This window comes from Salmo salar, chromosome ssa05, assembly GCF_905237065.1.
Source record: "Salmo salar chromosome ssa05, Ssal_v3.1, whole genome shotgun sequence".
In the NCBI taxonomy this organism is placed as follows: Eukaryota; Metazoa; Chordata; class Actinopteri; order Salmoniformes; family Salmonidae; genus Salmo; species Salmo salar.
Genome location: NC_059446.1, coordinates 9413381 through 9440518, shown reverse-complemented (window position 1 = coordinate 9440518; position 27138 = coordinate 9413381). Strand labels below are relative to the sequence as shown.

Genomic DNA, 27138 nt, shown 5'->3' with positions numbered 1-27138 from the left:
CCAATGAATGTGTCAATCAGCTTCCCTTAGTGGTTGTTGGTCACATCTAACACTCAGTGGGAGTGGATGAGGTCATGACTGCAGGGTAAATTAGTGTAGAAGTTATGAACTAAATTAATACTTTAACAGTTTCTAAACTACTTATAAACCTTTTTCAACATTATGAAGTATACCTTAAACATAGTCAGCATCTTTGTTGCACATTCACATCTTCACATTGATTAGACGAATATATAATGTTCATAAATGTTCATTATGACGGCCTTTTTCTTTCAGCGAAAACATACCAGTGAAATCAAATAAGGTGACAGTAGAGAAGATAAAACGGAAAAGGACACAGCCAAAGCAATACTCATCAACTCTTTCCACCCAACTGTCCTGTTCTGCCCCCTAGCGTTTATCACGGTGAATTACACACAGTATGGAAAAACAACCACGTGCTACTTGCCACTAAAAGCAGTTTTTTAACATATATCTGAGAAGAGCCTTTTGGTATAAATAGGAAGAGAATAAACACTAAATAATACAGCAAGAGAATATGACTTCCCATTTGTCTGATGGAATATAAAAAGTTAAAAAATAATTAACACTAGCTTATTACTCTCGTGTGGCGCAGCGGTCTAAGGCACTGCATCTCAGTGTTAGAGGTGTGATTGGGAGTCCCATAGGACAATTGTCCCAGCGTAATCCGGGTTTGGCTGGTGTAGGCCGTCATTGTAAATAAGAACTTGTTCTTAACTGACTTGCCTAGTTAAACAAACGAATGAAAACTATTTACATTTCACACAACCTGCCCCCTAGTGGAGACAATGACACATTTCACACAAACACTTGCAGTTCAGATGCAGCTGTTTATTGTGACCTCCTCTCTCCTCTCTCCTTCTAGATCTATCCGCTACCTTCGAAGAGAGGAGCATCAGCTAAATGATTCAAATGTAAAACCAACAAAATGTAAAACACAGAAGTAAATGCAAGAATAACAAAATTACATGAACTACCTCTCACATTTAGTACTAGTAAAATACTAATTAAAAGTGCTAGTGCATCAGAAGAAAAATATATATTTTTAAACACAGAAATGCTTCTGTTTCTTTGTTACTTAAAAAAGTCAAAAAAATATCCATTGTCCTCATCTGCAGAAAAAAATAACAAAATCAAACTGCCAACATGGCAATCTATTTTCCATATTCTATAAAAAAGTATAAACATATCCCAATACAAAGGCAGTTGTCTAAAGTAACTGTTTAAATGGTATACATTGCATTATATTCTGTAACGTCTATTCCATACTGAGTGATGTAAAACCTTGACACTGCATTTTGATAGACGTAATAGTGTCTCGATAGGAAGCTAGATAAAACATTTTTTTTTTTAGCTACTAAGTTTGTACTACATGAGTGAACATCTGTCTACAACCGCAAGTCAAACCATCAAAGTGAACACTGTCACATTCACCTAGAATATTCTCAGTTGAACAGTAACACAACTATGAGAATGTCAGTTGAATGATAATCTCAGTTGAACAGCAGGAAGAGAAAAAAACAGTCCTTTTGTATGAACACCATACTGCTATAGAAAAACATGATGTACTGTAAGGCACAGCAGGTACAAAACTGGACTAAAAACATTATTTGGCATGAGGTTTCATCAAACATGTGACTATAGCCTTATGTAAAGGTACCTGGACTTTGGTTGTCAAAGTAAGGTTAGGGTTGCAAAAAGTCCCGAAACATTCCCAAAAGCCCCCGCTTTTTCAGAAATCCCACTTGAAGAATTTCAGGTTGGAGGAATCACTCATTATGTATTCCTTCATGATTCTTAGAATCCTCCAAGCAGGGATTTCTGAAGAAAAAAAATATATATACTTTCAGAAGTAGGGGAATGTTTCCCGGATTCAGGATCCATGCTTACAACCCTAGACAGGATTAAGACCGAGGTAACCCGGACTGTCCTGTTCGGATCAGCTGGGGGAGATCTCAGACACTATGGGGAAGGATGGGAAGGTAGGACAGGAGTCTCTGTGCTTCAGTTTAAACATGAGTTGCTCTTTCTCTTGGGTGAGCCTCTGACAGAGACCGGTCTGCCTGTCTAACACTCCCTGAAGGTCCAGGTGCTCCTTGGAGAGCTGCCTACAGACAGGAGCACAGGAAGGAGATATATCAGAAGAGAACACATTTATCAACATTGATAGTTTAGGACAGAAAGACATTGATAATGACCTAAAAAAAACTAATCTGTAGCAAAGTACTTTATAATCAATCTTTTGCTGACCTCAAATTACTATTCTTCATCAAAATCCTACATGCATTGTCATAAGTAGAAGTAGCACTAAAAACTCATCCAGCATCTATATAAACTACACAAGTTTGGATGGTGAAATGTAACTTTTACACTTAAGTACTGTAAACTGCCATAACTTGCTTCCACTAAGAAATATCCCTCCACTTCCTCCACCAAGTGGCGCCACATTCACATCTCATGTAAATGCATAGCCGTTTCCTATATTTGAGTTTGCTTGAACAGAACTTGTTAAGTTGTTAATCTATTTACAACCTTGTTGCCATGTATTCTTCTACAATGTGACTTCCTGGTAACAACATTAACTCCAGGGTAACCGACTCCTCCCAGCAACTCCAGGGTAACCGACTCTTCCCAGCAACCCCAGGGTAACCGACTCTTCCCAGCCACCCCAGGGTAACCGACTCTTCCCAGCAACCCCAGGGTAACCGACTCTTCCCAGCAACCCCAGGGTAACCGACTCTTCCCAGCAACCCCAGGGTAACCGACTCTTCCCAGCAACCCCAGGGTAACCGACTCTTCCCAGCAACCCCAGGGTAACCGACTCTTCCCAGCAACCCCAGGGTAACCGACTCTTCCCAGCAACCCCAGGGTTGCTTAGCTAGCTACATAGCCGTCTTAGCTAGCTACATAGCCATCTTTGTATCAAAGATAATTGTGTAGTTTAGAGTAACTGAGTAATTATCGAGGCTAGCTATCTTCGTCCTCCTAACGTAGTCAACACTGCTAGCTGCTAGCTAGCTAGTCATCACTGCTAGCTAGCCAACTTCTACCGACTAGCAGCACTGCAGAAACTATTACATCGTAACGACTTGATTAGTGTGGTGTTAGTGTTAGTTAGCCAGCTACATAGTTGTCTTTGCTGTCTCTGTATCTAAGATAATTGTGTAGTTTGAGTTTGAGTATTATCGAGGTGAGCCAGCCAGCCGCGGCGCCAGACTTACTCATCACACCTAGTCATCATTAACCCACTGCCAGCTAGCCAACCGTTACCGACTAGCAGCGCTGTAGATACTAATACTTTACAACGGAACGATTTGACTAGTGCAGTGTTACCTAGCTAGCTACTTAGTTGTCTTTGTCATAGCTTGATAATTGTTAGCTAGCCAGCCATCGAGGTTAGCTAGCCAGCTATTTCCGTCCCCCGCGACGCCATTTTTCCTAACCCAGCCAACTATTACCGACGAGCAGCATTGTTGAAACTAAATACACTACAAGGAACGTCTTGATTAGTGTTATGTTAGCTAGCTAGCTACAAAGTTGCTTTGTATCATGACAAGGTGTAGTACTGAAACTACCGAGGTTACCTAGCCAGCTACACGTTCAAAGTCAACAACGCAGCCACTGCTAGCTAGCCTACTCCACCAGCCAGCAGTACTGTATCATTTTAGTCAATAAGATTTTTGCAACGTAAGCTTAACTTCCTGAACATTCGAGACGTGTAGTCCACTTGTCATTCCAATCTCCTTTGCATTAGCGTAGCCTCTTCTGTAGCTTGTCTACTATGTGTCTGTCTATCCCTGTTCTCTCTCCTCTGCACAGGCCATACAAACGCTCCACACCGCGTGGCCGCTGCCACTCTAACCTGGTGGTCCCGGCGCGCACGACCCACGTGGAGTTCCAGGTCTCCGGTCTGCGGCAAACAAGGCTGAGTTCATCTCAGCCTATGCTACCCTCCAGTCCCTAGACTTCCTGGCGCTGACGGAAACATGGATTACCACAGATAACACTGCTACTCCTACTGCTCTCTCCTCGTCTGACTACGTGTTCTCGCATACCCCTAGAGCATCGAGCCAGCGGGGTGGTGGCACTGGAATCCTCATCTCTCCCAAGTGGACATTCTCTCTTTCTCCCCTGACCCATCTGTCTATCTCCTCATTTGAATTCCATGCTGTCACAGTTACCAGCCCTTTCAAGCTTAACATCCTTATCATTTATCGCCCTCCAGGTTCCCTTGGAGAGTTCATCAATGAGCTTGACGCCTTGATAAGTTCCTTTCCTGAGGATGGCTCACCTCTCACAGTTCTGGGTGACTTTAACCTCCCCACGTCTACCTTTGACTCATTCCTCTCTGCCTCCTTCTTTCCACTCCTCTCCTCTTTCGACCTCACCCTCTCACCTTTCCCACCTACTCACAAGGCAGGCAATACGCTTGACCTCATCTTTACTAGATGCTGTTCTTCCACTAATCTCATTGCAACTCCCCTCCAAGTCTCCGACCACTACCTTGTATCCTTTTCCCTCTCGCTCTCATCCAACACTTCTCACTCTGCCCCTACTCGGATGGTATTGCGCCGTCCCAACCTTCGCTCTCTCTCTCCCGCTACTCTCTCCTCTTCCATCCTATCATCTCTTCCCTCTGCTCAAACCTTCTCCAACCCATCTCCTGATTCTGCCTCCTCAACCCTCCTCTCCTCCCTCTCTGCATCCTTTGATTTCCTCTGTCCCCTATCCTCCAGGCCGGCTCGGTCCTCCCCTCCTGCTCCGTGGCTCGACGACTCACTGCGAGCTCACAGAACAGGGTCCGGGCAGCTGAGCGGAAATGGAGGAAAACTCGCCTCCCTGCGGACCTGGCATCCTTTCACTCCCTCCTCTCTACATTTTCCTCTTCTGTCTCTGCTGCTAAAGCCACTTTCTACCACTCTAAACTCCAAGCATCTGCCTCTAACCCTAGGAAGCTCTTTGCTACCTTCTCCTCCCTCCTGAATCCTCCTCCCCTCCCCCCCTCCTCCCTCTCTGCGGATGACTTCGTCAACCATTTTGAAAAGAAGGTTGACGACATCCGATCCTCGTTTGCTAAGTCAAACGACACTGCTGGTCCTGCTCACACTGCCCTACCCTGTGCTTTGACCTCTTTCTCCCCTCTCTCTCCAGATGAAATCTTGCGTCTTGTGACGGCCGGCCGCCCAACAACCTGCCCACTTGACCCTATCCCCTCATCTCTTCTCCAGACCATTTCCGGAGACCTTCTCCCCTACCTCACCTCGCTCATCAACTCATCCTTGACCGCTGGCTACGTCCCTTCCGTCTTCAAGAGAGCGAGAGTTGCACCCCTTCTGAAAAAACCTACACTCGATCCCTCCGATGTCAACAACTACAGACCAGTATCCCTTCTTTCCTTTCTCTCCAAAACTCTTGAACGCGCCGTCCTTGGCCAGCTCTCTTGCTATCTCTCTCAGAATGACCTTCTTGATCCTAATCAGTCAGGTTTCAAGACTGGGCATTCAACTGAGACTGCTCTTCTCTGTGTCACGGAGGCTCTCCGCACTGCTAAAGCTAACTCTCTCTCCTCTGCTCTCATCCTTCTAGACCTATCTGCTGCCTTTGATACCGTGAACCATCAGATCCTCCTCTCCACCCTCTCCGAGCTGGGCATCTCCGGCGCCGCCCACGCTTGGATTGCGTCCTACCTGACAGGTCGCTCCTACCAGGTGGCGTGGCGAGAATCTGTCTCCGCACCACGTGCTCTCACCACTGGTGTCCCCCAGGGCTCTGTTCTTGGCCCACTCCTATTCTCGCTATACACCAAGTCACTTGGCTCTGTCATATCCTCACATGGTCTCTCATATCATTGCTATGCAGATGACACACAATTAATCTTCTCCTTTCCCCCTTCTGACAACCAGGTGGCGAATCGCATCTCTGCATGTCTGGCAGACATATCAGTGTGGATGACGGATCACCACCTCAAGCTGAACCTCGGCAAGACGGAGCTGCTCTTCCTCCCGGGGAAGGACTGCCCGTTCCATGATCTCGCCATCACGGTTGACAACTCCCTTGTGTCCTCCTCCCAGAGTGCTAAGAGCCTTGGCGTGACCCTGGACAACACCCTGTCGTTCTCCACCAACATCAAGGCGGTGACCCGATCCTGTAGGTTCATGCTCTACAACATTCGCAGAGTACGACCCTGCCTCACACAGGAAGTGGCGCAGGTCCTAATCCAGGCACTTGTCATCTCCCGTCTGGATTATTGCAACTCGCTGTTGGCTGGGCTCCCTGCCTGTGCCATTAAACCCCTACAACTCATCCAGAACGCCGCAGCCCGTCTGGTGTTCAACCTTCCCAAGTTCTCTCACGTCACCCCGCTCCTCCGCTCTCTCCACTGGCTTCCAGTCGAAGCTCGCATCCGCTACAAGACCATGGTGCTTGCCTACGGAGCTGTGAGGGGAACGGCACCTCCGTACCTTCAGGCTCTGATCAGGCCCTACACCCAAACAAGGGCACTCCGTTCATCCACCTCTGGCCTGCTCGCCTCCCTACCTCTGAGGAAGCACAGTTCCCGCTCAGCCCAGTCAAAACTGTTCGCTGCTCTGGCACCCCAATGGTGGAACAAGCTCCCTCACGACGCCAGGACAGAGGAGTCAATCACCACCTTCCGGAGACACCTGAAACCCCACCTCTTTAAGGAATACCTGGGATAGGATAAAGTAATCCTTCTAACCCCCCCTTAAAAGATTTAGATGCACTATTGTAAAGTGGTTGTTCCACTGGATATTATAAGGTGAATGCACCAATTTGTAAGTCGCTCTGGATAAGAGCGTCTGCTAAATGACTTAAATGTAAATGTAACCGACTCTTCCCAGCAAACCCAGGGTAACCGACTCTTCCCAGCAACCCCAGGGTAACCGACCCCTCCCAGCAACCCCAGGGTAACCGACTCTTCCCAGCAACCCCAGGGTAACCGACTCTTCCCAGCAACCCCAGGGTAACCGACTCTTCCCAGCAACCCCAGGGTAACCGACTCTTCCCAGCAAACCCAGGGTAACCGACTCTTCCCAGCAACCCCAGGGTAACCGACTCTTCCCAGCAACCCCAGGGTAACCGACTCTTCCCAGCAACCCCAGGGTAACCGACTCTTCCCAGCAACCCCAGGGTAACCGACTCTTCCCAGCAACCCCAGGGTAACCGACTCTTCCCAGCAACCCCAGGGTAACCGACTCTTCCCAGCAACTCCAGGGTAACCGACTCTTCCCAACAACTCCAGGGTAACCGACTCTTCCCAACAACCCCAGGGTAACCGACTCTTCCCAACAACCCCAGGGTAACCGACTCTTCCCAACAACTCCAGGGTAACCGACTCTTCCCAACAACTCCAGGGTAACCGACTCTTCCCAACAACCCCAGGGTAACCGACTGTTCCAACAGAGAGACAGAGACGGTGTGGATATCATATGGTCTTACTGTAGAAGGCTTTGATGGTTGTCGATCCGAACCCTCAGGTCCTCATTGTTCTGTAGAACATTTATGACCTGGTCTTCTAGAGACAGATTCTTCTCCACCTGACAGGGTAGAAATAAAAAAGTAAGGACCCAATCAGCAATCAGGGTGGTGAAGACAACATGTTGACATTCACAGACTTTGAAACTATAACCCAGAGTATTTTTTGACAATGCAGAGCACCTCAGATTTCTTGTTTCTGTTTGATTTCCTCTGTAAAGTGTATTGAGACTTCGATGATGCAGTTTAAATAAAGAATGAGTTGAATTAGACTATAGCAGAAATCTCAAAGAGTCAGATGCCTGGACTAGTCTGTCAGCCAGTCCCCAGTCCAAGTCCCAGTCTCTGTTCCCTACCAGAACCTGCATCTGTAGCAGTTTGTTCCCCTGCGTCTGAATACGTTCACTCTTCATCTCAATGACAAACAGCAGACTCTCCTGCTCCCGCTCCCAGAATGGCCCAGGACTGCCGTGGGCCTGGAGAAAGACAGAAGGAGAGAGAAGGAGAGGGGAAAGACAGAAGGAGAGAGAAGGAGAGGGGAAAGACAGAAGGAGAGAGAAGGAGAGGGGAAAGACAGAAGGAGAGAGAAGGAGAGGGGAAAGACAGAAGGAGAGAGAAGGAGAGGGGAAAGACAGAAGGAGAGAGAAGGAGAGGGGAAAGACAGAAGGAGAGAGAAGGAGAGGGGAAAGACAGAAGGAGAGAGAAGGAGAGGGGAAAGACAGAAGGAGAGAGAAGGAGAGGGGAAAGACAGAAGGAGAGGGGAAAGACAGAAGGAGAGAGAAGGAGAGGGGAAAGACAGAAGGAGAGAGAAGGAGAGGGGAAAGACAGAAGGAGAGAGAAGGAGAGGGGAAAGACAGAAGGAGAGAGAAGGAGAGGGGAAAGACAGAAGGAGAGAGAAGGAGAGGGGAAAGACAGAAGGAGAGAGAAGGAGAGGGGAAAGACAGAAGGAGAGAAAGGGAGGGGAAAGAGGGAGCGAGAAAGGGAGGGGAAAGAGGGAGCGAGAAAGGGAGGGGAAAGAGGGAGCGAGAAAGGGAGGGGAAAGAGGGAGCGAGAAAGGGAGGGGAAAGAGAATGAGAGAGAAGGAGGAGAGGAGGAGTATAAAATTAACAGCATACTAACGAAACCTGGAGACCAGATGTCTAAAGCAACAGTCCAACTAAGTGAACTGGTTACGGGATTATGCACACACCACGCAGAAACAAAACACACTGTGCAGACACGTGTACACACACACACACACACACACACACACACACCTGAATGTTCCGCTGCAGGTCCTTCTTGAAGGTAGACTCGTCAACTCTCTTCTTTAACTGATTGTACACGTGGAGCTCTGTAGTCAGCTCCTCTACCTCCTCCTTGAAAAGAAAACCTACTGGTCAGTTCTGTACTTCCTATTACACAGTTAGAAGGTACGGGATGCTGTATAGACCACAGTCTATCCTCTACCTCCTCCTTGAAAAGAAAACCTACTGGTCAGTACTGTACTTCCTATTACACAGTTAGAAGGTACGGGATCTGTAGACCACAGTACATCAAAACAGGTGATACAAACTGATCAAGTTAAAGAGACAACTAAACACACACCTTCAACGTTTTCTCAGCTGTCTGGTGGGTCTCTGTTAGTCGTTTTGTCTCTTCACTCTGTATCCTCTGCCGTTCTGTAAGGGATAATAGGGATTCTATATCTAATTACACGGGCCGGAATAACATCAGTCAATGATTACTCATTCTAGAACCAACAGAAAAACAGTCAATGATTACTCATTCTAGAACCAACAGAAAAACAGTCAATGATTACTCATTCTAGAACCAACAGAAAAACAGTCAATGATTACTCATTCTAGAACCAACAGAAAAACAGTCAATGATTACTCATTCTAGAACCAACAGAAAAACAGTCAATGATTACTCATTCTAGAACCAACAGAAAAACAGTCAATGATTACTCATTCTAGAACCAACAGAAAAACAGTCAATGATTACTCATTCTAGAACCAACAGAAAAACAGTCAATGATTACTCATTCTAGAACCAACAGAAAAACAGTCAATGATTACTCATTCTAGAACCAACAGAAAAACAGTCAATGATTACTCATTCTAGAACCAACAGAAAAACAGTCAATGATTACTCATTCTAGAACCAACAGAAAAACAGTCAATGATTACTCATTCTAGAACCAACAGAAAAACAGTCAATGATTACTCATTCTAGAACCAACAGAAAAACAGTCAATGATTACTCATTCTAGAACCAACAGAAAAACAGTCAATGATTACTCATTCTAGAACCAACAGAAAAACAGTCAATGATTACTCATTCTAGAACCAACAGAAAAACAGTCAATGATTACTCATTCTAGAACCAACAGAAAAACAGTCAATGATTACTCATTCTAGAACCAACAGAAAAACAGTCAATGATTACTCATTCTAGAACCAACAGAAAAACAGTCAATGATTACTCATTCTAGAACCAACAGAAAAACAGTCAATGATTACTCATTCTAGAACCAACAGAAAAACAGTCAATGATTACTCATTCTAGAACCAACAGAAAAACAGTCAATGATTACTCATTCTAGAACCAACAGAAAAACAGTCAATGATTACTCATTCTAGAACCAACAGAAAACAAAATGCAGTTCCAAAACAAAATAATCAATATGGTTATAAGATCTACAGAAGTTATTTCACATGGTCTCGTCTTGCCTTCCAGCTGTCTCTCGTGCTGCTCTGCAGTCCTCTGGCTCTTCTCCTCACAGAGAACAGTCAGTTCAGCAGCCGTCTCTGTTTTCACCTGGAGATGATCAACACCACAAGGACAGGGTTGAAGCCATGTACAGCCACACTTGTCAAATGAGATAGACAAAGTGAATATCAAATATAAACAAACAGTGAGATCTTTGTTATATAAACAAGTATATAATACCAGATGAGCCAGCCATAACCCACTGTTGTACCAGGTGTATAATACCAGAAGACTCAGCCATAACTCACTGTTGTACCAGGTGTATAATACCAGATGAGCCAGCCATAACTCACTGTTGTACCAGGTGTATAATATCAAATTTCAAATCAATCACATTTATTTTTATATAGCCCTTCGTACATCAGCTGATATCTCAAAGTGCTGTACAGAAACCCAGCCTAATACCAGATGAGCCAGCCATAACTCACTGTTGTACCAGGTGTATAATACCAGATGACTCAGCCATAACTCACTGCTCAACCAGGCCATGCCAATATGAGGACAGACAACATTTAACAATCCAACTGGCTGCTACCAACCAATCACTCAATACACCATAAACCTTTAAGACTTCTCACTTCTCGTTCTTACTTTGTCAACTATGTTTGCACAAATCACTGCCCCCCCCCCCCTTCTGGAAAGGCATTGTGATCCCAAAGCAGCCAAACAGGTCTAGGCTACAACCCAAACTGAACCCTATTCCCTACTTAGAGCGCTACTTTTGAGCAGAGCCCTATGATATGTTGTGTCCGCAATGGCACCCTCTTGCTCTGTTGACAGGAGGTTTACAAGTCCATGGCCAGAGAACTATGCAGGCAGTCGCACAGGCATCACGCACCCGCTGTAGGCAGTCACAATACACACATACCAAATAGGCAAAGATTGTGTAATGGAAAAGCATGTGTTTATTATCTCCGACAGCTGTAAAATATATGACTTGACATCAAGTTACTGTGCTGCTCTGGTTATTATGCCTTCAGCTTGCGCTGATTTGAAGCTGCACATCCTGGAATCATAGGTAGTATCCCAAATGGCACCCTATTCCTTATGTAGTGCACTACTTTTACCAGAGCCCATAGGGACTATATAGGGAATAGGGTGCCATTTTGGACACAGCCACTATGAGACCTCAATTCAAAAAGATACTTTGTGTAATTAAAATGCAAATCACAATGCAATCCTGCAGGAAGAGCAGAAGGACGTTTTTTTTTCACCCTGCAGGAAGAGCAGAATTACTTTTTAAAAATCCTGCAGGAAGAGCAAAATGACTTTTTCTGATCTGCTTAGTAATAATAATGTCCACATATACTTTAGTAGTGGCTTTGTGGTTCACACTAATTAATACTAATGCCCTTTTCATACTATTGTTCCAACTGTACTGTGTTGGTCCCGGATATTTCCTTTTCACATCGTCCTCTCCAACACGGTTCCAGCAACTATAGAGGATATACTGTATAACCAGGCCAGTACAGTTGGCTAGGCTCTGCTCAAAAAAGTAGTGTGGGAAGGGTACATGGTGAATGTACACTGAACAAAAATATAAAAACGCAACATGTAAAGTGTTGGTCCCATGTTTCATGAGCCGAAATAAAAGATCCCAGACATTTTCCATACCCACAAAAAGCTTATTTCTCTCAAATTGTGCAGAAATTTGTTTACATCCCAGTTAGTGAGCATTTCTCCTTTGCCAAGATAATCCATCCACCTGACAGGTGTGGCATATCAAGAAGCTGATTAAACAGCATGATCATTACACAGGTGCACCTTGTGCCAGGGACAATAAAAAGGCCACTAAAATGTGCAGTTTTGTCACAATACAACGCCACAGATGTCTCAAGTTGAGGGGGCACACAATTGGCATGCCGACTACAGGAACGTCCACCAGAGCTGTTGCCAGAGAACTTAATGTTCATTTCTCTACCATAAGCCGCCTCCAACGTTGTTTTAGAGAATTTTGTAGTACGTCTAGCCGGCCTCACAACTGCAGACCACGTGTATGGCATCATGTGGGTGAGTGGTTTGCTGATGTCAACGTTGTGAACAGAGTGTCCCATGGTGGGGTGGGGGTATGGACATGCATAAGCTACGGACAATGAACACAATTACATTTTATCAATGGCAATTTGAATGTACAGAAATACCGTGATGAGATCCTGAGGCCAATTGTCGTGCCATTAATCCGCCGCCATCACCTCATGTTTCAGCATGATGCACGGCCCCATGTCTCAAGGATCTGGACACAATTCCTGGAAGCTAAAAATGTCCCAGTTCTTCCATGGCCTGCATACTCACCAGACATGTCACCCATTGTGCATGTTTGGGATGCTCTGGCTCGATGTGTATGACAGCGTCTTCCAGTTCCCTCCAATATCCAGAAACTTTGCACAACCATTGAAGAGGAGTGGGACAACATTCCACAGGCCACAATCAACAGCCTGATCAACTGTATGCGAAGGAGATGTCGTGCTACATGAGAGAAATGGTGGTCACACCAGATACTGACTGGTTTTCTGATCCGCGCCCCTAATTTTTTTTAAAGGTGTCTGTGACAGATGCATATCTGTATTCCAGTTATGTGAAATCCATGTATTAGGGCCTAATCAATTAATTTAAAATTGACAGATTTCCTTACATGAACTGTAACTCAGTAAAATCTTAGAAATTGTTGCATGTTGCGTTTATATTTTAGTTCAGTGTAAATAGTACAGGTATATAAACTCAGCAAAAAAGAAAACGTCCCTTTTTCAGGACCCTGTCTTTCAAAGATAATTCATAAAAATCCAAATAACTTCACAGATCTTCATTGTAAAGGGTTTAAACAGGGTTTCCCATGCTTGTTCAATGAACCATAAACAGTTAATGAACATGCACCTGTGGAACGGTCGTTAAGACACTAACAGCTTACAGACGGTAGGCATTTAAGGTCACAGTTATGAAAACTTAGGATACTAAAGAGGCCTTTCTACTGACTCTGAAAAACACCAATAGAAAGATGCTGTAAGGTGCTGTAGGCATGCTGTAAGGAGGCATGAGGACTGCAATAAAATGCAATGTCCATACTATGAGATGCCTAAGACAGCGCTACAGGGAGACAGGACGGACAGCTGATCATCCTCACAGTGGCAGACCACGTGTAACAACACCTGCACAGGATCGGTACATTCGAACATCACACCTGCAGGTACAGGATGGCAACAACAACTGCCCGAGTTACACCAGGAATGCACAATCCCTCCATCAGTGCTCAGACTGTCTGGAATAGGCTGAGAGAGGCTGGACTGAGGGCTTGTAGCCCTGTTGTAAGGCAGGTCCTCACCAGACATCACTGGCAACAACGTCGCCTATGGGCACAAACCCACCGTCGCTGGACCAGACAGGACTGGCAAAAAGTGCTCTTCACTGACGAGTCGCGGTTTTCTCTCACCAGGGGTGATGGTTGGATTCACGTTTATCGTCGAAGGAATGAGCGTTACACCGAGGCCTGTACTCTGGAGCGGAATCGATTTGGAGGTGGAGGGTCCGTTATGGTCTGGGGCGGTGTGTCACAGCATCATCGGACTGAGCTTGTTGTCATTGCAGGCAATCTCAACGCTGTGCGTTACAGGGAAGACATCCTCCTCCCTCATGTGGTACCCTTCCTGCAGGCTCATCCTGACATGACAATGCCACCAGCCATACTGCTCATTCTGTGCATGATTTCCTGCAAGACAGGAATGTCAGTGTTCTGCCATGGTCAGCGAAGAGCCCAGATCGCAATCCCATTGAGCACGACTGGGACCTGTTGGATCGAAGGGTGGAGGCTAGGGCCATTCCCCCCAGAAATGTCAGATATCTTGCAGGTGCCTTGGTGGAAGAGTGGGGTAACATCGCACTGCAAGAACTGGCAAATCTGGTGCAGTCCAAGAGGAGGAGATGTACTGCAGTACTTAATGCAGCTACCACACCAGATACTGACTGTTACTTTTGATTTTGACCCCCCCGTTTTGTTCAGGGACACATTATTCCATTTCTGTTAGTCACATGTCTGTGGAACTTGTTCAATTCATGTCTCAGTTGTTGAATCTTGTTATGTTCATACAAATATTTACACATGTTAAGTTTGCTGAAAATAAACTTAGCTGAAAGTGAGAGGACATTTCTTTTTTTGCTGAGTTCAGTATATGATAAACGGTATATGGTGAATGTAAAATGGTACAGGGTATAGGTATAAGGTAAAGGGTATATGAAGGGCTGGAGGTAAAACTCCAGCTGGAGAAGAGGCTTGGGAAACACTAGTGAGCTGACGGTTAGAGGTAGGGTGAGGGGTTGGGGTTAGGGAAGGGTGCTAGCCGTTACTACCTACCTTCTCAGCAGGGCCGGTCCTTGCCGTTCTGCCACAAAACTAGAATAGTCCCAGTAAGCAAAATGACGTTGAAAGACAGGTGAAAAACATTTTCCAGACGTTGAAGTTAGGTTCAATTTAGGTTCTGAATGAAAGGTGAAAAATACATTTTCTGTACGTTTTAAATACATTTTTTTCAGGATGTTGAAAAGGTGTCTTTTCTGGATGTTGAAATCAGGTTCATTTCTGGTTCTGAATAAAAGTAAAAAATGCTAATTTTACCGATGTTGAAAATACGTATTTTCCCGATGTTGAAATCAGATGTCTATGATTGGTTCAGATTTGGTGTGGCCCGGAGCAGAAATCTACGTCCGTGGACATTGAAATCAAGGCCAGTCTGGACCGCACCAAATCTGAACCGAACATGGATGTCTATGATTGGTTCAGATTATGTCTGGACCGGGCCAAAACCAATGTCTGTGGATATAGAAATCAAGGCCGGTCCGGACTGCACCAAAAAAATTTAAAAAAGCGATTGAAAGGCATCAGCTTGGGTCTGTGCTTACCAAGGTGTAGCCTACAGTGTTGCCTGAAACTGAATTTTATAATGTGGTAGGCCTACCATTTGTAAAACAGGCATTGCATTGGCTTTATTAGTCTTGATTCCTGTGACCAATCAATTTGGCTATTTAAGCTCTGAATAGCAGCTACCCAACTTTATCAGGAGTTATCGTGAGCCTATTTGCAATGTGTTTACACAGCAGGAAACGCAGAAGTATTTTCTTTTTCACTATGATCAGCTTGTCAAAAATGTATGGATACAAACTTGAAAGCTCTGATCATGACAATGGGGCGAGCCTTAGACCACAGATGATGCATTTCTGTTCTAACCAAATAGATAGATATGATGTGGTAACCAGGATGGATAGGTAACCCTTTAAGCCACTTTTTATAGACCATAAATCCACTACTACATTATGTGTGCTCTGAACCACAGCATCACGGAGAAGCACAGCCGGACGGCTCATTAGGCAGGATTAGGCAGCCGCTTGTGGCAGCAGATTGACGAGGGCAGTATTTTCTGACTTTTGGGCCAGTAACAGAAAGGTTGCTGGTTCGAATCCCCGAGCTGACTAGGTGAAAAATCTGCCATTGTGCCCTTGAGCAAGGCACTTCACCCTAAATGCTCCTCTATGTCGCTCTGGACAAGAGCATCTGTTAAAATGACTAAACTGTCTAATGTTATGAGCTCAATTCCCTGGTTCACCTACAGTGCCTTCGGAAAGGATTCAGATTTTGTTAGGTTACAGCCTTACTCTAAAATTGGTTAAATAGTTTTTTTCCCCCCCTCATCAATCAACACACAATACCCCATAATTACAAAGCAAAAAAACAGGTTTTTAGAAATGTATTACAAATAAAAACAGAAATATCATATTTCTGAAGTATTCAGACCCTTTACTCAGTACTTTGTTGAAGCATCTTTGGCAGTGACTACAGCCTTGAGTCTTTTTGGGTATGACGCTACAAGCTTGGCACACCTGTATTTGGGTAGTTTCTCCCATTCTCGTCTGTAGATCCTCTCAAGCTCTGTCAGGTTGGATGGGGAGCGTTGCTTCACAGCTATTTTCAGGTCTCTCCAGAGTTGTTCAAATCGGGTTCAAGTCCGGGCTCTGGCTGGGCCACTCAAGGACATTGAGACTTGTCCCGAAGCCACTCGCCGCTGAAAAACAGCCCCACAGCAGAACAGAGAATCTTGTTTCTCATGGTCTGAGAGTCTTTAGGTGCCTTTTGGCCAACTCCAAGCAGGCTGTTATGTGCCTTTTACTGAAGAGTGGCTTTCATCTGGCCACTCTACCATTAAGGCCTGATTGGTGGAGAGCTGCAGAGATGGTTGTCCTTCTGGAAGGTTCTCCCATCTCCACAGAGGAAGTCTAGAGCTCTGTCAGAGTGACCATCGGGTTCTTGGTCACCTCCCTGACCAAGGCCCTTCACCCCCAATTGCTCAGTTTGGCCGGGCGGCCAGGTCTAGGAAGAGTCTTGGTGGTTCCAAACTTCTTCCATTTAAGAATGATGGGAGGCCACTGTGTTCAATGCTGTAGAAATGTTTTGGTACCCTTCCCCCAGATCTGTGCCTCGACACAATCCTTTCTCTGAGCTTTACGGACAATTCCTTCGACCTCATGGGTTGGTTTTTTCTCTGACATGCACTGTCAACTGTGGGACCTTTCCAAATCATGTCCAATCAATTGAATTTACCACAGGTGTTCTCCAGTCAAGTTGTAGAAACATCTCAAGGATGAACAATGGAAACAGGATGCACATTACCTCAATTTCGTGTCTCATAGCAAAGGGTCTGAATACCTTTGTAAATAAGGTATCTGATTTTTATTTTTAATACACCCGTTTTCACGTTGTCATTATGGAGTAGTGTGTGTAGATTGCTGAGGATTTTTTTATTTATTTAATCCATTATAGAATAATGCTGTAACGTAACAATGTGGAAAAAGTCAAGGCGTCTGAAAACTTTCCGAAGGCACTTTACCTTCTCAATGATGTTGTGGACCAGGAAACAGAGCTCTCTATGGGGTTATCTACCTTCTCAGTGATGTTGTGGACCAGGAAACAGAGCTCTCTATGGGGTTATCTACCTTCTCAGTGATGTTGTGGACCAGGAAACAGAGCTCTCTATGGGGTTATCTACCTTCTCAGTGATGTTGTGGACCAGGAAACAGAGCTCTCTATGGGGTTATCTACCTTCTCAGTGATGTTGTGGACCAGGAAACAGAGCTCTCTATGGGGTTATCTACCTTCTCAGTGATGTTGTGGACCAGGGCACAGAGCTCTCTATGGGGTTATCTACCTTCTCAGTGATGTTGTGGACCAGGGCACAGAGCTCTCTATGGGGTTATCTACCTTCTCAGTGATGTTGTGGACCAGGGCACAGAGCTCTCTATGGGGTTATCTACCTTCTCAATGATGTTGTGGACCAGGAAACAGAGCTCTCTATGGGGTTATCTACCTTCTCAGTGATGTTGTGGACCAGGGCACAGAGCTCTCTATGGGGTTATCTACCTTCTCAGTGATGTTGTGGACCAGGAAACAGAGCTCTCTATGGGGTTATCTACCTTCTCAGTGATGTTGTGGACCAGGGCACAGAGCTCTCTATGGGGTTATCTACCTTCTCAGTGATGTTGTGGACCAGGGCACAGAGCTCTCTATGGGGTTATCTACCTTCTCAGTGATGTTGTGGACCAGGGCACAGAGCTCTCTATGGGGTTATCTACCTTCTCAGTGATGTTGTGGACCAGGGCACAGAGCTCTCTATGGGGTTATCTACCTTCTCAGTGATGTTGTGGACCAGGGCACAGAGCTCTCTATGGGGTTATCTACCTTCTCAGTGATGTTGTGGACCAGGGCACAGAGCTCTCTATGGGGTTATCTACCTTCTCAATGATGTTGTGGACCAGGGCACAGAGCTCTCTATGGGGTTATCTACCTTCTCAGTGATGTTGTGGACCAGGGCACAGAGCTCTCTATGGGGTTATCTACCTTCTCAGTGATGTTGTGGACCAGGGAACAGAGCTCTCTATGGGGTTATCTACCTTCTCAGTGATGTTGTGGACCAGGGCACAGAGCTCTCTATGGGGTTATCTACCTTCTCAGTGATGTTGTGGACCAGGGCACAGAGCTCTATGGGGTTATCTACCTTCTCAGTGATGTTGTGGACCAGGGCACAGAGCTCTCCTTGGGTTGGGTCTTTTAGTAGCTCCTCCCTCTCCTGGGTCCCAGAGGCAGACAGCACCTCCCGTAGGATCTTCAGCTGCCACTCATACTGACCCAGCTGCTTCTCCGTTTCTAGACCCACGTTCAGCTCCTCCAGAGGGACTTTACCTGGAGGAGAAACCAGGGTTGTATTCAGTAGGTAACAAACAGAAACAGGGAGGACTACCTGGAAGAGGGGGAACCAGGGTTGTATTCAGTAGGTAACAAACAGAAACAGGGAGGGACTACCTGGACATGTCCAATAACAAATGCTTGTTTTACATGGCAAAATCCTACATTTGCTACATTACAATGTAGCTGAATATGACCCAGTGCTGTGGTTATCAAGGCAAAACTTTGCTGGAATGCTCAGATAGAAATGTTGTGAATAGAGCGGATATGATTTCTTATCCTACATGTCTACATAATAGATGTATCTTGTTCAGTATGTTCCACACAGTGGGCAGAGGGTTTGAACCAAACCAGACCTGGCTGCAACATTTACTGGTCTGACTAGACTCAGTACAACACCAGTAGAATATACAATCTGTCGCCTATAAATAAAATACTCCTAACTACCCTGATATTTGTAGGGGGGGAAAAGCGCCGGTCCAACTTCTGAGGAAGTCATGTAATGAACTAGTTTGGTGAACCACGTTCCGAGTGATGATTGACCTTCCTAAGACATGGAGACTTGAGCAAGCTCCACTAGCTAATGCCTAGGTTTTAGCTCAGCAGGCTAGGCTAACACAGGCTTGTTTTCTTAGGCATGATCCTGAGACCCATAATTACATGGCAACAAAGAACACTTTGAGTACAACAGAGTACACAAGACAGTACTTGTTGAGTATTCTTATGCAGACAGCGCTGTGTTGACACATCAGTGTTTACATCTCAGTATCCAAAACTGACTGGTTGAAATTAGGTAATTGTGATGTCACTTTAATGAGTAATTCCAACCAGTTTCTGGGTGTAGTGACATCATTTCAACCACCGGGATCATGACAAAGTGTGTATCAGTTAACCGTTTAAATGTAAAGGCAAAATGTAGATTTCCGCCTAAATAAACATACCCAAAAGTAACTGCTATTCTTGTGTAATTACACGATTGTGACATGCCAAAACGTGGTGTATTTGGAAAGACGACATCTGGGAGATTATGAGGAAATAAATCAGCAGATAGGAGTTACATAGTTCAGAATACACAAGATCAAGCACACACAAAATAACCACTATTTTTTTATTTTTTTATTTTGAAAGTCATCTCTCATTGACAAGCTATAAGTGAGTTATTGATGCCCAGAGCTGGAAACACAGACGGCTTCCACAACATGTGATCAATATCAGAAAAAACATGGGATTGACAGACCTAACAAATCAAAATGGGCAGATGTTTTAGTGACTGGTGTCAAGTGTGGTCACGGGATGTTTCCAAGTGTCCCTAAACCGCTCCAAAGTGGCACATAAATGAGATCATTCCAGTGCCATTACATATTTGCAATTCCTAAATGCTATTTGTTCAGTATAAAAACACAGTTTCTACCATATGAACCTCACTCCAACATTGTGGTGGTGTTAATCCATGGTATATTCAAGTGTTCTTTCAAACTCTCCAAAGTATCTGGTAACTGCACTGTTTTTGCACACTGGATGTGCCTAAAAGTAACTAACTACTATTTTTCACTATAAAAACTAAATTTCTACAACACCAACCTCTCTCAAACATCGTGGTGGTTTCAGGGGCACTCTCCAAAGTGCCTGAACATTTAGCCTAGGCATATCTAATGTATTGGTCCCACACACAAATTAACTGTTCACAAAAACAATATAAAAAGCAACAGATAAACAAAACAAAAAAAAAACATATAAAAAAAAAAGGTCTTATCAAACACAAACCTGGTTACACACGTGTCCATCACAAAAAAAATGTGCAAAAACATAAATAAACTGAACAACTTACAAATGGCATTCGTTTTACATCCCATGTGTAGACGAGTCGATTTCACCTTCACCGTAGCTTGTGCATGTCGTGATAGTCTTCGAAGCAGTCCCTCTCTGACCAGGAAACAAAAAGTGAACTGCCATTTCTGACTTCCCTAGAGGCATTCCTTTTTATTTTTCAAGAGGTCTGTGATAAGTGGATGCAGAGCCATCAGACGGGATGATTGAGATAGCAGTGGGGGGGTGAAGACCTTGACCAGCGGGGACGCTTGTTGGGGAGGGGTGGCTCCCAAACAAAATCCTCTGCTTCCTCCTGTGATTAATAAAATAAAAAGATATATATTGTTGGAAGACAAACAGAATTACAGTTGACTAAATTTACAAAAAACATTACTGTAAAGTAAAAACACCATTTGTACAGTGACTCACATAGGTGTGAAACACACACACACACACACACACACACACACACACTCTAACACTCTAACACTTTGGAGACAAAGCCAGAGGTGAGAACCACAAATAAACAATGGCCATGAGAGTTTAGAGGGCTCTCCAAAGTTACAAGGATGAAAATTAGAACAGCAAACTAATATGAAACATAGACAATAACTACTTTGGAATTATTTAACATTGAAATGACTTGTTACATAGGCCTATGTACACTAAATCCAAACAGCAGACAACTTATAAAAAACAAATACATATAGTAAATAAGCTATATCAAGTCATGAAAATAATTTACTTACAGATCTAAAAGTGGATCCAATCCTTCCAGAAAGCAATCTTTGTCGGCCGAGTCGAAATCCTTGTTGTCCAAATCGCTCCCCTGATCTGAGTCCGTCCAGTATTTTATTCAAAGTTTCTATGTCGGTATACTTACTCATAGCGACTTTCTTTTTAGCTTCCTGTTTAATATTCTAAGTTCTTACCATTTCCCCCCCTTGAGAAGCAATCTTTTATGTTAAAGCGATGAAATAGGTTTACAATGTAATGGAGCGTGATTGGTGCGTCGTGTCTGAGCCAGGTAACAATATAACCTTTTTACACGTAATGCGAACTAAGCCTTGCTTTATTCCACCCAGGTCAACTGCATATCCCTGAAAATCTTCTCATTGGCTACAAGATTGTCAAGGTGCCATAGTAGCCAATCCCGTGTGTAATGGATGCCTACGGGGCGTAACCAGGCAACGTCATATTTTTGATGCGCAAAGATATGGTCACTTGGAGGACATTTGACGTTGCCATTAAGACATACATCATCAGATAACATTAAACAATACACTGGATCTGTTCCTACCAACCTAAGGATTAACTTCATACCCCCCACATATGGCTATAGCTCAAACACAGACCCAATCGAAGCTTAACTTGGAAGATGTTTGGTGAAAACGTTGTGTAAAATAAACATTTTGACTCTCGGGGCTGGTGATCAATAACGGTAGGTCACAGACAGATAAATAAGACATCCTCATGATCTGTGGAGTCCCGGATTTCGATGTGTATCGACGTATTCCATGTTTATTTAGTTTATGCTTCACAATGCTAGCCGGAATGTAGGTAGCAGCCATCTTGAAAAAGGTCGTCGGCTCAGCCTGCCGTTATACATTCGTATGCTCATATACATTAACAAATCACAAAGATTTTAAGGCACAGCTCAATAGCCAAGATACTCAGTTTTCCGCAGACTGTGAATACCGTTTTCATACCAGACTGAATTGAACAAAACAATCTAATAGAGTCCCCAAATACGAATCAAACCCACAATCCTGGAGTTGCAAGCACTATGCCACTGCCAACTGAGCTATACAGGAGGACCGTTGTTATGTAGTCAGAAAGGACAGTTATTATGTAGTGGTTATTAGTGGGCCCAATAATAAAGAGGACACATGTCAGTATGGGCGCCTAGCTTTTATAATGCTTCAAAAGAGGCAGATTGATGTGTAAAACCCTCAGAGATGTAATAAAGAAAACCTGATAAGCAGCAGGAGAGGAGTCTGCAACACTACAGTCTACACCACTACAGGAAACCCCACCACTCACCTCCATCTTGATGGTTGTTGACCTTCCTTCTACACCACTACAGGAAACCCCACCACTCACCTCCTCCATCTTGATGGTTGTTGACCTTCCTTCTACACCACTACAGGAAACCCCACCACTCACCTCCTCCATCTTGATGGTTGTTGACCTTCCTTCTACACCACTACAGGAAACACTACTCACCTCCTCCATCTTGATAGTTGTTGACCTTCCTTCTACACCACTACAGGAAACCCCACCACTCACCTCCTCCATCTTGATGGTTGTTGACCTTCCTTCTACACCACTACAGGAAACACTACTCACCTCCTCCATCTTGATGGTTGTTGACCTTCCTTCTACACCACTACAGGAAACCCCACCACTCACCTCCTCCATCTTGATGGTTGTTGACCTTCCTTCTACACCACTACAGGAAACCCCACCACTCACCTCCTCCATCTTGATGGTTGTTGACCTTCCTTCTACACCACTACAGGAAACCCCACCACTCACCTCCTCCATCTTGATGGTTGTTGACTTCCTTCACCGTTTTCTCCTCCTCCTTCGCTTTGTTTTTCCTCTAAAAATATAGAGAAAAGACAATGTTGTCATTTATCAACTCTGGTCTAGTTCACACAATATTAAACATTGTCTTATTTAACCATATCTGGGTAAATTAGAGGAGATTATGGTACACAAAATACCTAAAGACAGTTCTCACCCTATTTCACTTTGTTTTTCCTCTACAAGAAGAAAAGAGTGTGTGGTCTGATGTAGGAATACATTATGACTATATCTCAACATATTACAGATATACCAAAGTACTGAGAATACCTCAACACTATTTGAGACGTTTTGAAGTTACCAGGGAAATCATAACTTAGTAAACTAAAGCAGGGTAGGAGCTTATGTAAAGCTTCTGATTGCTGCTTGACCCATATTGCTCTCTCACAGGGATTGATTAGTACCCACATGACTGGAAATGAATCATTTGTTTGTTCAAAGTTATATAACATGTCCATGCTAGTGTTCATACTATTTGTACAATGTGATACACTGATTTAGTTCAAAACGAATCATACCAGTACTTACGGAGTCTTAATAAACATTTCTGCATTAGATACATTACGTTGTTGTAGAATAACCTATACTAGGTGAGCATAGACTAGTACACTAAGGAGTTACAGTGAGGTCAATCATAAGTGCTTTTGTAATAGGGCAATTCTAGCATAGGTCACAACTCTATACCAAGCTATTGCTAAAACGGTCAAACAATACCAAGGTTCCTGACATAACTAGGATACCAGATCGCATTATGTCCTGTCCTCACTGTGTAGACTGTAAAAAAATAAAAATAATTAAGTTGTATTGTCAAACAGCAGATAGGTGTAGTGAAATGTGTTGTTGTACAGGGTCAGCCATAGTAGTATGATAGGTGTTGTTTTACAAGGTCAGCCATAGTAGTATGATAGGTGTTGTTTTACAAGGTCAGCCATAGTAGTATGGTAGGTGTTGTTTTACAAGGTCAGCCATAGTAGTATGGTAGGTGTTGTTTTACAAGGTCAGCCATAGTAGTATGATAGGTGTTGTTTTACAGGGTCAGCCATAGTAGTATGATAGGTGTTGTTTTACAGGGTCAGCCATAGTAGTATGGTAGGTGTTGTTTTACAAGGTCAGCCATAGTAGTATGATAGGTGTTGTTTTACAAGGTCAGCCATAGTAGTATGATAGGTGTTGTTTTACAGGGTCAGCCATAGTAGTATGATAGGTGCGCTGGAGCAAATTAGAGTTAAAGGCACAGAAAGATTTTTCACTTTGACGGCTCAGGCATTTAAACCAGCGACTTTTCGGTTACTGGCCCAACGTTCTAACCGCTAGGCTACCTGCCACAATATAGTATGGCGGTCCATGGAGGCCAGCCACCTCCTGACATAACACAACATTATTCCACCACCACCACTAACGCTGTATAAACACATAGAAACACACCAAACAACATGGTGTACCAGTTTTATTTGTGCCTGGAAAACAGAGCATGTCCCCCAAATGGCACCCTATTTCCTATATAGTGCACTACTTTTGACCAGAGCCCTATGACACCCTATATAGTGCACTACTTTTGACCAGAGCCCTATGGACCCTGGTCTCATAGGGAGTTCACTACAAAGGGAAGAGTGTGTCATTTTGGACACTAGCCCAATAAATACCATAATATGTAACATTCCAATAAATAAAAAAAATCAAATTTTCCAATAAATACTATAATATCTAACATTCCAATAAGACAAGTGACTCCAGGAAGACAATGTAGAGAACAGTACAGCATGAGGTTTGTTTTATTACCTTCTTTAAGTCCCAGTAAAGGATGTTAAACACACAAGTCCAGGAGCATATGTTGAAGAGGGGCTGGAAAGGCTCTCTTTAACACCACCATAAATCACATCTTCACTTCCTTCTCAGTATGCACATCCCAAACCGCACCCTATTCAGTGCACTACTTTTGACCAAGGCCCATAGACCAGTGCCCAAAGTAGTGCACTACAGAGGGAATAGGGTACCATTTGGGACAGAGGGCCCATCTCCACAGTCTTTTTAAACATAGGAGAAACTGCAACGTGGAGGCATGTCTTCACTGACTAAACTCACAGGGAACATCCTAGCCCCATGGCAAACTGTAGCCTACACCGGACTCCTAATGTTTACAAGTTCTTCCTGGCCCCAAGAGTACAAGGTTAAGATTGAATGTTTTGTGAGAAACATCTAGTTCAGCTCACAAGAGTTGAAAGAAACTTTCCAAGAAGAGTGTAGAATAAAGACGTGTCCTCTCAAAGGGCCATACATAGGAGACAGACATGTACCCCAGGCTGATAGAACTAGAAAAACAGCCCCTAAACTCAAAAGGAAATTCAGAAAACTAAAACCACATCTTCAATACAACAAAGGACATTCAGACTTAGTTAAGGGATATTTAATTTAGACTGTGGTTGGGTCTAGCAGAGAAACAAATGTTCCTTGAGATTTCATTAACACTTGGCTGAGTCTCTTCATGTGGCATTTTCATCATGGTCCATATGGAGCCATATTGCTGTGTGTGTGTGTGTGTGTGTGTGTGTGTGGTCTCTCTAGCAGAACTTCACACGTCTCCAGTTGCTTACGTCAACCAGCCAAACAGATGGTTTTGTGATCTGCCCTGCAGAAGCTGCCTTACAGCTTTGCCAGTGGCTTGCACTGCCTCTAAGTCCTTGCTTACTTTTTGTAGAAGAAAAATATTTGCAATCTCAAGGAGAGTTAGGAGTGTTCATATCAAGCACCACCAGGTACCATTGATAAATGAAGGAATCCACTCACATAGAAAACTGGCTAAACAATCAAATCATTCCCTCTGCTTTTAAACTGTGCAAGTGGTCTCACTTATCTGGCAAACAGACACATTGAAATGATATCCCTTTCAACTCAACAATTTATCTAGTCTACCTACTCTATGCCTCCGGGAAGTGGTACAAATCTGGGTTATCATATCTGGACGGTACAAATCTGGGTTATCATATCTGGACGGTACAAATCTGGGTTATCATATCTGGACGGTACAAATCTGGGTTATCATATCTGGACGGTACAAATCTGGGTTATCATATCTGGACGGTACAAATCTGGGTTATCATATCTGGATGTAATATAAACCTGTGCCACTGGCTGTAAATGTCAAAGAGGCAGTACTAGTACATGAATTAACTGTAGCCTAAAAACTACATTTAGTTGCATATTAAATATTACAATTGCTATATCCTCAAGTCACTTCCGTTCTATCAAACAGTGCAGTTTCTAGTCATTGGTAGACGTCATAGAAAACATGAACTGATTATGTGAACCATGTAGAAAAACCCAACAACTCATATGACCAGAAAGTAGAAACTTTGACAGATGTAATCCAATGACTACACAGGCTACAGGGTGTCAATAAATACAATGTACAATTTACTGGTGATGATGATACAATCACACAGTGTATCAATGATCTCATCCTTCAGTGTCATCACTGACTGTCAATGTCTGGCCAAACTGCAATTTCTTATAAGTAATTCGGAAGAATTACATCAGATGAGTTCCCTGCACCGCTACAATAGACAAGTAGTTTTCAAACTCGTGGGATAGTCAGTATCAGAGAATCGACTACATATCTTAAGTTATTTTCAGTTGTTTCAAAACGTAGAACACTTTGCACAAATTGACTGATAGCCGAAATCACGCGTTTCAAAACATTGATGTTAATGAATGTGTTATCTCGGTTGTAAAAACCACGAGATTAATGCACGTGGGAAATTAGGCTAAACTAACAAACAGTTTTGCGTGATCTATTTTTTTTAAAACACGGCTGTGTTGTGCCAGGAATCGGTGCGACAACCGCAGCTACAATAACAAAATACCACTTGGTTCGCTAATTAACTTCCTAGATGATTTCACAACAAATATGAATAAATACAAAATTTTTTTTTTGCAAATTCCGCCACACACCTTGCTGTGGCTGCAACCCATGCCTGCCCCGGGTCCACTCGTCAACCCTACCAGTCCTTTCCTAGAGTTACCAACTCTTCTGAACGCCGGGATGTGGTCGGGTCTCTCAAGACTTCTGTGCAGCTCACTCACAACAACTCACTCAAGTCTACCAGATGGGCGGTTATTTTTCAAAACCACAAACACTGATTTTAAAACAATCTGGACGAACCTAAATACCCACGTTCAAGCAGGGGGAACAGTGTAAAGGTCAGTGGATTGCGCATCCTGTTGCGCACAATTTAGGTTCGTGGGTGTTTCAAGTC

At 43.9% G+C, this 27138-nt stretch overlaps 1 protein-coding gene across 2 annotated transcripts; it reads right to left on the bottom strand.

Annotated features, from left to right (window-relative positions):
* Window positions 1-837: 837 nt before the first annotated feature.
* Window positions 838-27085, bottom strand: LOC106604205 (coiled-coil domain-containing protein 69). 2 transcript variants are annotated; one of them, XM_014198644.2, is made up of 10 exons: window positions 26834-27085; window positions 22835-22901; window positions 18300-18484; window positions 14612-14650; window positions 10230-10317; window positions 9103-9176; window positions 8772-8873; window positions 7872-7991; window positions 7480-7577; window positions 838-2129 (listed from the first exon to the last, which is right to left on the bottom strand). In XM_014198644.2, the coding sequence occupies exons 1-10, from the start codon at window positions 26852-26854 to the stop codon at window positions 1961-1963; spliced, it is 963 nt and encodes a 320-aa protein (XP_014054119.1). In that variant the 5' UTR covers window positions 26855-27085; the 3' UTR covers window positions 838-1960. The 2 variants fall into 2 exon arrangements, with proteins under 2 accessions (XP_014054119.1, XP_014054121.1); XM_014198646.2 differs by lacking the exon at window positions 14612-14650.
* Between the last annotated feature and the right edge of the window lie 53 nt (window positions 27086-27138).

What these genes read in the sequence shown, in the direction of transcription:
- LOC106604205 (XM_014198644.2), bottom strand. Translation starts at nt 26,854, where the DNA reads ATGGGTTGCAGCCACAGCAAG. An exon ending in CAACCATCAAGATGGAGGAG is followed by an intron (nt 18,485 to 22,834) that starts GTGAGTGGTGGG and finishes TTTCTCCTCCAG; the next exon opens with GTAAAGTCCCTCTGGAGGAG. An exon ending in TCCACAACATCACTGAGAAG is followed by an intron (nt 14,651 to 18,299) that starts GTAGATAACCCC and finishes GGACTATTCTAG; the next exon opens with TTTTGTGGCAGAACGGCAAG.